Source organism: Anoplopoma fimbria, chromosome 19, assembly GCF_027596085.1.
Source record: "Anoplopoma fimbria isolate UVic2021 breed Golden Eagle Sablefish chromosome 19, Afim_UVic_2022, whole genome shotgun sequence".
Classification (NCBI taxonomy): domain Eukaryota; kingdom Metazoa; phylum Chordata; class Actinopteri; order Perciformes; family Anoplopomatidae; genus Anoplopoma; species Anoplopoma fimbria.
In genome coordinates, this window is record NC_072467.1 from 24,068,679 (window position 1) to 24,083,490 (window position 14,812).

The following is a 14,812-nucleotide window of genomic DNA, read 5'->3' on the forward strand; positions in this document are numbered from 1 at the left end:
TACATTTTAGTTTCTCTTCTAATTAAGGAAAAAGCGAGGCAAGGTTCACAGTATGGAATTAGATTTTTGTCATTTTCAGGCCTTGATAAGTATGGGGAAAATATGGAAAATATTTGGACTTAAAGACTGTTGTTCTGTTTTTTTAAATATGAAATTCAGAATTTATAAAAAATGAATTGATCATAAAAGCAGAGTGTTTTTCCATGGCGTTCAGAGGAGGCAGCCAGCGCAGTCACTAATGTTGAGGGTAATTAAAGCGAAACAAAACATGGATGTTTTGGAAAAGGTGTGGGAGGACACGACAAAGTGTTCCTCTTGTCCTCACGGGGCAAACAGCATTAGAGTGCGTTAAAAGGTAAATGCCATAACTCCCTCAGTTTGATAATCCAAACAGTCTCGTGTCTCCTGTGAAAGTATTTCTCAGCATAAGCTCCATACGCAGCTGTTTAAACAATTTATGAGAGCGTTGTCTGCGATGAATATTTGATTAGATCCAATAACAACATCGCCGTGGAGACAACAACAAGGATTAATAATTGATTTGATGGAATGCAAAAAAACTGGCGTCGGGTGAAACGGAATGTGTTGGGATGAGCTCTGTGTTCACATCCAGCTGCTCAGTCACGACCTGATTACACGAAATGTTGTTGTTTAACCGCGGGATGATAAAGGGATCCGACCTCTGCCTCTGAGTTTAATAGAGGATTAACAAACAAGGCTCACGGCCCCCCTGACACTGTAATTCAAAGAGTCCCGGGGTCACGCCCACTTTGTGTAATCGCACCCGAACCAGACCGAGCTACTGCAATGCACATTATGAGTGTTGCAAACCTGCAAACATTTAAACAGAGATCTGTATGCACGCACATGAACACATCTCTGCTCATAAACACACACCTTCTGTACACATACTAATGTATCTACAGCTGCAAAGGCAAGGGGACGTTGTAGTTAACAAACTGAGAAGTGAGTGTACGGTTCCTCCCTTTCTCTCTCTCAGCTCTGTGTCTCCCCCTCTTCTCCCCCCTCTCCTGCAGGTGAAGTTAAGTCGGTTGTGTGAGCAGGACAAGATCCTCAAGGATCTGGAGGCGAGGATCAGCTCCCTGAAGGATGACAAGGTACACGCTCTGTTAGTTATATATATATACATATACACTTTCAATCGGTCACACCATCAAATTCCAGCATGAATCAACAGACAAGACATGGTTGAAATATAGAATAAATATTACACGATGGTGTCACGTTCAAGGACAGAGTCAATAACAGAGGATGATTCAGCTATTAAAGAGTAGAGAGCGTCACACGTCTGGTTTACCCGTCTATCTAGAATCAAAGTGGTTTTCCTGCTTTATTCAATACAAACAGTAATTAGAGGAAATTCTACTGACGGAGGGTCGATGATATTGATTTTTCAGACTGTGTCTCTCTGTTTCTTGATTTGAAGAGGCATTGAAGACCTGTCCAGAAACAAACAAACCCCAACGGAAGTCAATAAGTTCTTGAAAGGATACTGAAATCACAAAAAAAGTAGATAACAATACAATATATGCTGTGAAGACTGGAATGAAAGTTTGATGAGATACAGCTCAGAATGTGAGTTAAATGAGATCCTCACTGTAGAAACATGCTGCCATCTGGAGGCATTTTTAATAAAGTGCCATCTGCTGAATATTTCCAGAGCAGACCACAGGGGAGCAGGTCTTATAGTTGATACTTTGGTTGACTTCATGCTGAACAACTCCTCACCCCCCCCCTTACCCTTAACCCTTAACCCTTAACCCTTAACCCCACCTCCCCTCAGGACAAGCTGGAGAGTGTGCTGGATGTGTCCCACCAGCAGATGGAGCAGTACCAGGAGCAGCCGGCCCACGCACACAAGATCGCCTACCAGCAGAGGCTGCTGCAGGAGGATCTGGTGTCCATCCGGGCCCAGATATCACGCCTCTCCACGGTATGAACACAACTATGTGTGTGTGTGTGTGTGTGTGTGTGTGTGTCTGTCTTTATTTTAAATCTTGCACAATACACTACATATTGTCTGGAGGAATGGGGTTGAAATCTATCATAATATTTAGGATATTCTTCTTAAATTAACAGAAACATCCAATGTAAACGTCACACAATGGTGAATATATAATATGATGATTTTCTTTAGTATTTACAAGTGTGCTTAAATAAGTCTCTACATGTTTATGGGCATGCATGTGGTACAATATGTGTGTGTGTGTGTGTGTGTGTGTGTGTGTGTGTGTGTGTGTGTGTGTGTGTGTGTGTCTGCAGAGGTGTCTGTATTTAAGTTTGTGTGTACCTACTGAGATCTCTATGAGGAAGCATCTGTACTAGAGTTTATGTAACCTGTGTGTGTGTGTGTGTGTGTGTGTGTGTGTGTGTGTGTGTGTGTGTGTGTGTGTGTGTGTGTGTGTGTGTGTGTGTGTGTGTGTGTGTGTGTGTGTGTGTGTGATGCAGGAGATGGCACTGGCCTGGGAGGAGTACAGCAGGCTGGAGAGATCAATGGAGCAGTTGAGGATTGCGCTGCAGGCACACATGAACCACAGCGCCACCCCACAGGTGAGACCTGGTACTGCAGCTCACAGCAGGTTTAACCACCAAGCTGTCAGCCCTGCTCTTTCAGTTTAAAGATCTAGTTTTTCCTCGTAGGCTGGGTTTTATTTAGATTATCTGTGGCGTACTATATTTAGTTAGTCGTCAAAGCTTATAAAATAACTTTTTGTCACATTTTCTCAAACTGTCACTATGTCCTGACAGTAAGTAGTGCAGGAAACAGATAATCTCTGCAAACAAATCTAGTTCTTCTGCCTCCCTTATGTCAGGATATAGTGACAGTTTAAGCAAATAAGACCAATAGTTATTTCATTTATATTAACAACTGTAGCTTTAAGTCTTTCAGATCATTTTAAATCATCCATTTATTTTCTAATAATGTCATAATAATAATCTGATTCTTATTTCACAAGTTCTTTGATGACATTTCCTTCAAACTATTTACAGGCCAAATTGTATAGTTCATTAATTCTGTGACATTAAAAACTAAGTTGAACCAAACCAGAAGTGAAAGACGAATGGAGTAAAATGTGTGTGTGTGTGTGTGTGTGGTGTGTGTGTGTGTGTGTGTGTGTGTGTGTGTGTGTGTGTGTGTGTGTGTGTGTGTGTGTGTGTGTGTGTGTGTGTCCCAAACTGCAGCAAGAGAAGGGTGAGATGAAGCGTGAGCTGTGGAGGATCGAGGACGTGATGGGGGGACTGAGCGCCAGCAAAGCCAACTACAAGATCACCATTGACTCGGTCCAGAACCCAGGTCGGTAACTACGGCAACCCAGCAGTTGTTATCAGCAAAATATTTTATACAGTTGATTTCAAAATGAAAAAAGGTGGAAAGAGAGTTTTCATGATAAAATAAACGGTTGTCACCAGTTAATAATTACCACACTGACACGTTCACTGAATTTACAGTCTGCTACAGATTCTTAAGATATTTAGCACAGTCAACACATTATGAAATTATCAGTTGTTGTAGGTAATGCATTCCCTGTACACTTGTAATTCTTATTACAGTTATTCCGCTTCTAAAGATCAGATTTTCAGTGAAAAAGGCAACTTGTGGCTACATTCATTGAAATCTGTGTCTACATGTCTGTTTTTCTACTCTACTCACTAACTGTGGTCATAAATTGACCCTCTTTTTTCTTTAAATCCATTTTAAAACTGCATACATTTAAAAGCCGAACCCTGATTTCTCCGTGTGTTCAATCCCCCCTCACCAGAGAGGAAACTAGTGCCTTCGGTGTCGGACCCGGCAGTGCCTTCTTTCAGCACAGAGGTCCATCCGCCGCCTCGCAGCTCCATCCCCAGCATCCTCTCCCACACTCTGCCTCACAGCACCGTGCCAAAGTGGGTGAGTGTCACCCTTCTGCTGATCCCTTCATATGAATGAACTATTGCTGGATTGAGTGATTGAGTGTAAGGGTTTTCATTTCTGCCTTTGCTCTCCAGGCGGAGGACAGCGCCCCCCCCAGGCCACCGCTGCCTCGCCTCTACGACTACGAGGAGGCGCCGCCTGTGGTGCCGCCTCTCCCCAGAGAGGCCTCGGTCATCCGCCACACATCGGTGCGAGGGCTGAAACGCCAATCGGACGAGAGGAAGCGGGACAGGGAGAGCGGGCAGTATGTTGCCAATGGAGACTGTAAGGTATTCTCACCTTTGTGGGAGTGAGGCCTTGTAAAAGAGGGATTTTCATGTTAGATTTCAAATTGAGAGGGTTTTTTTCTCTGTCTAACCTTTTGTGGTTCCAGGCGGACTTGAGGTCATACGTGAGTGAACCAGAGCTGCCAGGCCTGAGCCACCAGAACACCGCGTCTGAGGTGGACTACCAGTATTACCAGGGCAAAGGTATCCGAACAGTGACATTTAAAATACACACATTTAACAGACAATACACACCCTTATTATTATTTTATCATGGTTATTTATTTCCCAACATAGAATGCAATCCTCCTATCTTAGTACATTTTTGTATTTCTTTAAGGATGTGCAGTAGATCGACATGGTTACTTCTAATTGTAATATTTCTTACTGGAAACAAACTGGGTTTTGTTGTAAAGTATGAGAAAAATGTACTTGGCGAGCTTTAATTAAATTGATTTAAACTTGTATAGACAAATGTTTTTGTGTTTTTTTGTTTCATTAGAAATTCAATCTCTTCAGAATAGAATATCCATCACTTAAACATGGAATATGTGGTGCTTATCTTACTAATGGAATTTATTGTCATGCAGAAGAGGAGCATAGTGTTTCAAAGAGACGGACCATCATCTGGAATGTTATTAAAATTCTTCCAAATCCTGAGACAAAATTTTCAATAAAATCAAATAAAATGTCATTTTGTAAATATTTTTACTGTTTAGCAATTAAGTTGAGGAATTTATTTTACCAGTGTCCATACATAAAATGTTTTTTGTTTCACCTTAAGTTTATTTTTTGATTATTTTTTTTATCCTTGTCTCCTGGATCCAGGTCTGCCAGGCTGCTCTTTCCGACTGAACCAGTCCAACTCCATCGCGTCCTACGTCACCCTAAGGAGAGGCCCAGGTAGCTCCGCAGCCAAGGTGAGTCTAGATAACAACATCTGCAGACACCTGATGATCAGCTGGAGAAATCCAGGCTCTCTCTGTGTTTTTTATACGCCTGCTTATGTTGCAAATTCTGTGTTAATCATATGTTTAATGGCAAGTTTAGGGTTTAAAATGTAAGGCTGAAAGATCCTGAATAACATACAGCCATAAGGAGAACTTCCTCACGTGTACAAGTGTTGTAAACAATACCCTAATCATATCATTACTTTGCTGTATAGCATGTGATTATTAGATACTGTGTGTGAATGAGACATCTATTCATTTTTACATAAGTAGTACAGATATTAGGTACAGGCAGCATTTGATATGCATGTTGTAGACTTTCTGTGAAATCGCACACTAACATACTGCAATAGGTGGATCCCTAGTTCTTATATATAAATATGCAGTTCTCATAAGATTAAAGACTGGAGAGGATTACTTTTTTTAACTCTATAATGGGATTGGAATGGCAGTTTTTTCAGGGACAGGAGTGAAAATCCACGCCAGTATTACCCTCTAGTGAGTGGCAAATAGTATTTATATTTGAATCCTTATTTTGAGACTTGTATTGGGTTTAAATCTGCTACTTGTTATTGCTGTTTCTCCTCTATCATTTTGTTTACTCTTGTCTTCCACTACAATATGTTACAGTCTTTGTTCCACCATCTTTTCTTACTTTCTGTCCACTTTTCATCTTGTTCTGTTCTAAACTGTCTGTCGCCTCACTAACCATCCACCCCCTCTCTCACCTCCACCCCGTCTTCATTCCGATTCTCCCTGCTACTTTCCTCCCGTCTCCCCAGGAGAGACCCAAGAGTGCCTTGGAGCGTCTGTCGTCGCCCACAGAAGCCCTGCTGCTCCCGAGCGGCCCGCCGCGTGGCCGAATGACCGCGGAGGAGCAGCTGGAGCGGATGAAGCGCCACCAGAGGGCGCTGGTTCGCGAGCGCAAGAGGAACCTCAGCCAGGGCGAGCGCTCCGGCACTGACCGCCTCTCCGCCTCCTCCGTCGGCACCCAGCGCTCCTCCTCCTCCTCCAGACTGCCCTCCAGCACCTCCGACCCTCCGGCCTCCGTACGTTACCCTCCGCCCCCCCGCGGCAGCAGCAGCAGCAGGCACAGGGAGCACCACCTGCACCACCACTGCTGCTATGCCACCCTCCAGCCCCCGGCCACATAATAACCAAGCGGGAATGCTAACACGCTAGCACTCTCTGCCTCGCGTAACCAGTGGTTGTTGACGTTAGCACTAACACGCTAAAAGGGCAGGACTGAGCTAGCTAGCTGGGTTAACGCTTTAAGAACAAATGGGCAGAGGGAGGTGAGGGGAATACTTGGCTAGTTGTGGACCGGGACAGTCGCTCCCTGTTTATTTTATTTTTTTAGAGGTTTCGACCTTCAACCTCGTTTCCACTGCCCCCTGGTGGGACCTCACTGACACACTTCTGAATGTAAATCCACAAAGAAAAAAGGAGGAGACGGAAGGCATCGCCCTGCGTTCCTTCCTCTGATTTTATCACCACAAAGTAGAGAGAAGAGCCCATTTATGTGCATGTACACGCCGTGTACTTGTACACTTTTATTTATTTACTGAGGGATATTTTCAGTATACAGTTGTACAGTTATATTTTGTAGAGATTTGGTATATAGAGAATATAGAGGAGTGTTGGGGGGGGGAGAAAGTGTAAAAAGAAGTATTCAGGTTGATGGAATATGAAGAAAAGGGGCAAAGCTAGTGGCACAAATCATGATCACATCTCCCTGCTTTCTTTTCCTTCAAATGAAATCCAAGTGCCTTGTTTTTGCTGACGATCTTTTTTGCCTCCTTAAATCAACATTTGATTTTTAATCGTGGTGTGTTTGAGGCATGCGTCTCCACTTCAGAGACATAGAAACGATGCAAGAGCTCAGCTTTACGGTGGCTTTTCTGTTTAGTGGGAGTGACACTGCTGGTTTTAACCCCTAAAGGAACACTTTGACATTGAGACTTAATCCAGTTTATTTGGTTTCAGTATGGAATGCTAACAATGCTAACATGGGTGAAAAAGGTGATTCAGAAAGTAATTCAAAATGTCAAAGTCTTCCATTAAGATAACATGATGCATTATAACAACATGATTGGTGTTATGATTGCAGACTAACACACACACACACACACACTCATAACCAGACTGCTGTGAGATCTGCCTGTAATCTGATTACATTTACCTTAAATCCTCGAATTCTAAATGTCCCTGTAACAGTGAGCAATACATAGTCTGTAATCCTCACCTCCATAACCATAAACGCCAGAGCATATTTTATTTTCTCTACTCCACCAGCATAAAACATGTTTACACCATTTTATATTTTTGAATTAGCGAACCTCATTAACACAGCCTTTTCTCGTGCAGATTGAAATGTTATTTTCTATCGTTTGACAGTGGTTGATAATCACTTTGCCACATCTAGAGTTGGGAAAATATAATCTGTACTCGTATCCGAGTACTTTTAAGTGGCCTATGCTGTGCTGTTTTATGCATCATAAATATACAGGACAGGTTTATGCGACAGGGCTGAAATGCAATAATAAGATGAGGATAGATATGAACAAGGAGCGGACAACTTTGTCGTAGGAAATATTTGTGGAATAAAGGCACTGTACGGTGGCCATATCTGACAATTTGTGTTAAACAGATTCAGGGTCATTTTTAAATTGATAAAAAAGTAATAAAATAAAGCAATTTCCCAAATTATAAGGCAAATTCTTCTAATTCAATGGTTCCCAACCTGAGGGTCTTTTGCCTTTTCGATTTTAAGAGGTTTAAGACAACTTGAAAAATATATTTAAATATACAGTTTGTCTATATCTCGGGATTAAACTAAATTAAATAGTTAATTTTAAAGTCAGAATTATTATTTAAGATATAAACAGGATAAGGGCACCGGGAAACCTGATCACACGATAAATTCACTGAGCCTTTGTTTTCTGCTAAACGGACTTGTGCTGCGTCAGAAAAGTATGCAGTTAAAACAGGCAAAGAGTTAAAAAAAACAATAACGTCAGGGAGAAGAAAATGCTGAATTTGTCAGAAAAAAAAAAAGCCTATTAAGTATGTATGATTGTTAGGAATAAAGAAATACATATGGTTATAGGCGGAATTGTGTTAAAAGTTACTAAAAGTAACAGGAATATTGAGCTCTGATGCAATAATCAATATAAATTCACCAAAGTCTCTCTTTTAACACAAACTTCCTGCAGTTATTGCGTTCTTTTTTTGGGTCCCTTTAGGGTAAAAGGTTGGGAACCGCAGAACCCAGAGGTTCTCCATGGCGACGCTGTCCGCTCCTTGTTTTTCTGACGAGTATTAATCCGGAAAGCTTTTCCGCCACATCGCTTTTTATCCTTCCACAGCTACGTACACAATATATGAGATCAAAGAGAAACTAGTTCCAGGAGGTTGAAGAGTAGAAATATAGTAGAGACCTTTAGAGAAGTGAACCGCTAACCGCCACCTAAATCTGTGTCATTATGAAGCAACGCACAACTCTTCCCTCTTCTTTTCTATCATGTAGAGATTTGCACTCAAACAATAAAGAGTTCCTTGCTTCTGAACCTCCTCTTGGCTGTGTTCTTCCTAATCTGTCCTGGGGTTTTTGATGAATCTGTGTCCGCATGGTGTTTTTCTTTCTCTCCTATCCGTTTTTCCTCTCTGTGTGTGTGAGTGATTCTCCTTGAGAGCAACGAGGCGTGGGATTCTCAGAGCATGTTGAACACGCCGACAGATCAGACCTTGCTGCGGGCTACTGGAGAGGGAGAAGGATGCATGCATGGCTTTTGACGCTCCTTGGATGATTACTTACAAGTACCCCCTCACCACACACACACACACACACACACACACACACACACACACACACACACACACACACACACAATCAGATAATAAAAGTCAAGAGTATTTCTGGAGATGCTGAAGCACTGGTGTACACAGGAGAGAAGCATGTGTATAATTACAGCTTCCAGAAACACACTAATCATCCTCCTGATTCTCCTCTGCGGTAACGATACTAAACGTGGTCCTTCTAAACTCCTGGAGGAGCTTCTTGCTATAATTATTCCTGGTTGAGCAGAAATGTTCCATTCATATATATTTGTCTCCCTTTCAGTTTAGCGTTGTGTCTCCTTCTACCTGAGGCACGACTCCCTGCAGAAACAACTTGACATTAATATACACCAATGCACTGTATATTGTAGATATTACCCAGGGAGACTATAGTGAGCTATTGCTAATGCTAGTTTTAACATTTCCCCATAAACTCCACTACTTTCATTCACAAATAGATTGTCAATGTCCTCCTCGTCTCTTCCTGCCACCACTCTATGTGGGTTGGTCTTTTCTTTCACTTTATTGAACATGATGAGAGTCATTTTTTTATGAACCTTCACTGATCTATAAAAGTACTACGGCTGCAACTACGGGGATTATTTTCATTGCCGGTTTGTCTGCTGGTTTTTTCCTCAATTCATCTTTTGCTCTGAAAATGATCTGCCCAAGATGAGTTTGCTTGTTTTTTAGTCCAACTAGCAAATATATTGAGTTCCCTATCATAGATGATAAATGATAACCAGCAGCAAATATTTGAAAAGTAATCATCAAAAAGGTTGCAAATTAATTTAATACGAGTTGAATAACTGATTAATCAACTAATAGTTTACGCTGTAAAAAACATCCGTTGTGCGGAACGCCAAAGGCTTTAGCTCCTTATATGGAGATCATATGTTGACACTTGGTGCTATAATGTTACCGTGTAGATGTACAGGGAAATCTGTGTGGAGAATATGTAAAATATTATAGACACTGGTATTGTGTATAAAAAATCTGGTTAATTTGTGGCAACAATATCAATGGCTCAAAATCAATTGTCCAAATGAATTATTGTTAATAACATCCAGGACCTTTTAAACACATGTTCAGACAAACAGAGGTTTTGTTATGGATTTATACTTAAAGGACCAGTGTCTAGCATTTAGGGGCGTCTATTGGCAGAAATTTAAAATTATATTGATAAGTATGTTTTCTTCAGAGTATAATAACCTGAAATTAAGAATCCTTGTGTTTTCTTTACCTGGGAATGAGCTGTTTATATCCACATACAGAGTCGGCCATGTTGCAATGCCATGATTCTACAGTGGAGTCATTAACACTGGCTATAGATAAGGCCTTTAGCATTTCTAAACGCTTGGCGCACCAGATAAGTTTTTGTTGCTTGCAATCTACAACCTCACCGCTAGATGCCGCCAAATCCTTCACACTTGCCCTTTAAAGACTTAACAAAAACAGAAAATGTATTTATTAGTCACCAGGCCAGATGTGTAATCCTGATTCCTGCCGTTTCTAGGTGTTTGATTGGCAGGAGGAGCGACTCGCTGCCGAAGGTCAGAGCGATGAAGGGTGGAATCAAATGAAAGAGAGAGGAAGGATCCATTCGGATGAGTGGGTGACGGCGACGGCCACGCGCATACGAGAAGTGGATGTGGAGCCTCTGGACTACGACCTGGACATCAGCCGGGAGGTAAACACACAAACAATCATGAAACATACAAGTGGTAATACAACAAAAGATACTAATCCTCTAACAGCTCCACTGTTCTGACTCCTTTGATTAAATCAGCACTTTAAAGTTGTCATCTGTTAATCTGGTTCACCTTCCAGGATATTTTATAACAGACAGGTGTAAGCGTGAGTTATTCTCTGTACTTCCATCCCTATTTGTCAGATATTGTGACTATACAAAGAATTTTTGCCACTCTTTATATGAATTTGGCTAACCAGTTTATTTACATGTCATGAGTTAAATCGTGGTCAGACTGAAGGGGGGACGTTTCAACCATCTGACATTCTGACTGTTTGACAAGGCCTGCAAATGAATGAGAAACAGGACTTTTCTGTCAAGTTTTTAAATTGGCTTCCATTGACTTTGTTAATCAGCAACCCTTTTTCAAATCCAATTCATGGTATACCCAAAACTCTGTGCTTTTTTTTCCGACTAAAACATCCACATTTCACTGCATGGAAGTTTATAAAATTTAAATCAAATCTAAATGAAACTCATTAAAAAGTGTAATTTAAAGAAAAATAATGACAGGTTAGATTAATTGTGAAGGGCTTAGCTTGACATCTAAAAGACTGACTTTTTATCCATTATACAGCTTTCCAAACCGCAAAAAGTTCCCATCCCGGAGCGCTACGTAGAGTCCGACCCCGACGAGCCTCTGAGTCCAGAGGAGCTGGAGGAACGCTTCCGTCGGGCCGAGCGCATCAAGAACCTGCTGGCCAAATCCAGGTACGCAGCACTCAAACAATGCCTCAGGAGTTGGGTTTATACAGATTGTTTGTGTATGCAAAGGGTTTGGAGCTAATTATTCAGTTTGTGTCCTGTCAACAGTTTCCAGAACATACAGCCGTCTGCACCCCTGGACTTCAGCGAGCTGGACTCCGCTCTGCAGCAGCAGGAGAGGATCATGACCGTGTCCCACGCGCTGGCCTCCGAGGCCTCACGCAAAAGCAAACTGGTCGCAGGTTAGTGTACTCGCACCTTGACTGACATAACGCATCACCGAACACTTGAAGCATCATCCAGCACAGCTACAGCTTCCTGTAAAACCTGATACTTACATTTTAGTCATTTTAGACCAACCAGAATATCCTCGCTTTGTAGAACCTCAAATCAGTTATCTCAGAGGAACCGTCTTAGATTGTTATCTCAGACAGGAAACATGTGATTTGTTCCTGGTGTGCAGGGACTGAGTGGCTGGAGAGTCGATGAGCTTGTCTGGTCCAGGTACTTTTCCATTTTGGGTGGTTGTGTTATTTGTATCAGTATTTGCGGTTTGGTTTAAGTCAAGATTGTGCACAGATTGGTGACAAACGGGACTCAAACCCATAAAAAAACAATCACTCTTTTTTTCTTCTTTTTAAATCTTCTGTTGAAGTACATAATATATTGTAATTTTTTTTGTCCAGAGTAAACCTACATTTGTTTCATTTATTCAACGGGGATAATGCAGATTAATCAATATTTCAATTACCACCTAAATGTAAATGTGCCAGAGTTAGTTCATGAGCTAATTATATATTCTAATATAGATATTTTCTGTCACATTTGTACATAATCTCAGTTTGGAACAGGAATACGTAATTTCATTTTTATGAATAATAAAAAAAAAAGGCTAATGACATTCTCTACTTAAAAAAATAACATATTTTAACTTTGATTGAACATTTTGTGGTTTGGTTTTGGAATTTTCTGTCCATTTGTTTCAAGTCCCTGAAATCTGTGTGCAGTCCTGGTTTCTTTGTTTGGGTGTTTTTGGTCAGAGTGGCTCAGGTGTCCTAAAGAGCTGCTTCGGTGAAATGTGGTGCCCTCATTTGTGCAAGTGGTGTTTGTGTGTGTGTGTGTTTGTGTGTGTGTGTGGGTGTGGGTGTGTGTTTTCTGTGTAAAAACAAAACAGAAACATGGATTGAACATATACAGGACTAAAGACATTCATACTTTTCATGCACAGTAGTTTGTGCCGTTCTTTTATTCCTGAAGGAAAATAGTATTTTACTGCCACAAAACACTTTAGATTACATGGGTCAACACTAGTTATTATTTTACTGTTACTTTAAAATACACATATTTTCACATAATATTAGAGCCAGGACACCTCTCTTCAATTCAAAAATCATAAATTTGCCTTAGAGGGCTTTACAGCATACGACATCCTGAACCTGGACCCTTTTAACAGGAAAAAAGAAACAAACCTCCGGGACTACGGAGGGATCCCTCTCCCAGGAGGTGCATAAAGTGCAGTTGCTGCCATATGTGCAGAATTAACCACATAGTAAAATTACAACATAGTCAATCCAGATGACAGAAATGCTACATATGAGAGCAGCAGTAGCACTAATAATAGCAGTTATCAGATTTGCCACAACACACAAATCTACAAGAGACATTTTCTCCTTGGAGCAGTTTGTCCTTGTTGTCTTTTCAAACTCATTAAAATCAAAAATACAAATTAATTCAATTAATTTTATTTTAATTTTATTGAACAATGTGAACAAAACAGACATTCAACAAAAAACTTACTGTGATTGAATGTGTTTCATTTAAATATGTTTGCAACTACAATGTCATGAGAAAAATACTAATGTCTTCACTGTTTTTTTTTTCTCCTCAGCCAAAGCTGCTGCAGAGCACTGACCCACGAGAACAACCGACACAACCAACACAAGAGTCTTTGAGGAGAAAAAAGGATCTAATCATTTTTCAGCAGTTGCCAACTAACTGATTCACAAATCTTTTTATGAGTGAGCACAAGACACATTTTTTAGCGCTTTGATTCAGAATCAATCTTTGCTACTGCACAATTAAGCAATAATAATTTATAACACGAGTGAACTGCTTCTTTTTTAAACCTGCAATTAACCATGTTGTAGTTTTTACGAGTGAATAAGAGTGAAAAGAAAGCCAATGCTAACATGCTCCAACTACAGTGGGAATGTTTTCACATGAATCCTTTATTTATTACCTTGTTTGGGCTTAACATGCTTGTTCAATTTATACTGTACATTTTCTAAATAACATTGATCCTGGTCCTGTCAATCAACTAAACTACACTAGAAAATAATATGAATAAAAAAGAGTTAATCATTTGGTGTCATTTTCCTGAAGGTTCATTTTGTTTCAAAAATATAATACATGTTTCTCTGTTGCACTCAAAACATTTGTCATAAGCTTAATAGATTAGAGCATAAATTAACACATTTTTTAAAGCTATTCATTTTAAAGGCATATATATGCATTTTATTGTTAATATAAATATTGTTAGCTAGGAGATGCAGAGGAGAGGCAGTCTTTCAAAGTAAAGGAACATAAAGACCAAGTGAATTTATCACTTTTTAAGTGTTTTCCACAAAATATACAGTTGTGACGCATTCACAACAGCCTTGTTCTTCCTGTTAAATCAAACCCTGGAGCGATTATTCCTTTGGTGCGATTAGTTTGGATTGTTGTGATTCCAGACCAGAAAGCCGCCTCGAAGGGTTATTAGTCTCAGACCGCTGGACCACAAGTGAACCATTTATATGTTATATTATTGTTTAAAAAAACATTTGCTTTCCTGCTTTGGTGTCAGGTGAACTAGTAGCTTATTCACACATTTACTAGGACAGAATTTGAGGAATTTAATGTTCATCAGTCCAAATATTTGGCAGAGATTAGCCAGCTAGCTAGCGCAACATGTAGGCTATCATTGTGGCATTGGTTAGATTCACAAAATGGACTTTTGGTTGTGAACTAAGCCACAGAAGGGCCGGGCTTTGAAGCAAATTTTACACAGTAGATAAAACGCTTGAATTACCATATCCGGGTCTGTCACGTGACCCAACGGGCACAAAAAGGCTGTTTCCCATTAACTTACATTAGGAAAGAGACTACAGTAACTCAGCGGATATTTATTTAAATTTTTTTCAAATCTAGAGTAATTTTCCGTCCTTTAACGTCCACTCTATTGGCCAATAGATGCGGAAGATCTGGGTATTTTCATCTAAATTCTATACTGGGAAGAACTTTCATAGGATTGAACGGGGAACAGCCACCATCTCTATCTCTAGTTCTCTTTATACATCCATGGTATGAAGATAAGAGATAAGAT

General features: G+C 40.4%; 1 protein-coding gene across 1 annotated transcript in view; it reads left to right on the forward strand.

The window, feature by feature from the left end:
* The window catches only part of LOC129108008 (pleckstrin homology domain-containing family A member 7-like), a 136,624-nt gene extending 121,860 nt beyond the window's left edge, over nucleotides 1–14,764 (forward strand). The window contains 13 exon segments of the mRNA XM_054619631.1: nucleotides 1,038–1,118; nucleotides 1,805–1,954; nucleotides 2,470–2,571; nucleotides 3,205–3,316; nucleotides 3,783–3,913; nucleotides 4,012–4,206; nucleotides 4,311–4,407; nucleotides 5,032–5,123; nucleotides 5,936–6,202; nucleotides 10,510–10,683; nucleotides 11,321–11,454; nucleotides 11,557–11,690; nucleotides 13,337–14,764. Of these exon segments, the coding sequence (XP_054475606.1) occupies nucleotides 1,038–1,118; nucleotides 1,805–1,954; nucleotides 2,470–2,571; nucleotides 3,205–3,316; nucleotides 3,783–3,913; nucleotides 4,012–4,206; nucleotides 4,311–4,407; nucleotides 5,032–5,123; nucleotides 5,936–6,202; nucleotides 10,510–10,683; nucleotides 11,321–11,454; nucleotides 11,557–11,690; nucleotides 13,337–13,359 (1,692 nt within the window). The 3' untranslated portion in view covers nucleotides 13,360–14,764.
* The last annotated feature ends 48 nt before the right edge of the window (nucleotides 14,765–14,812 follow it).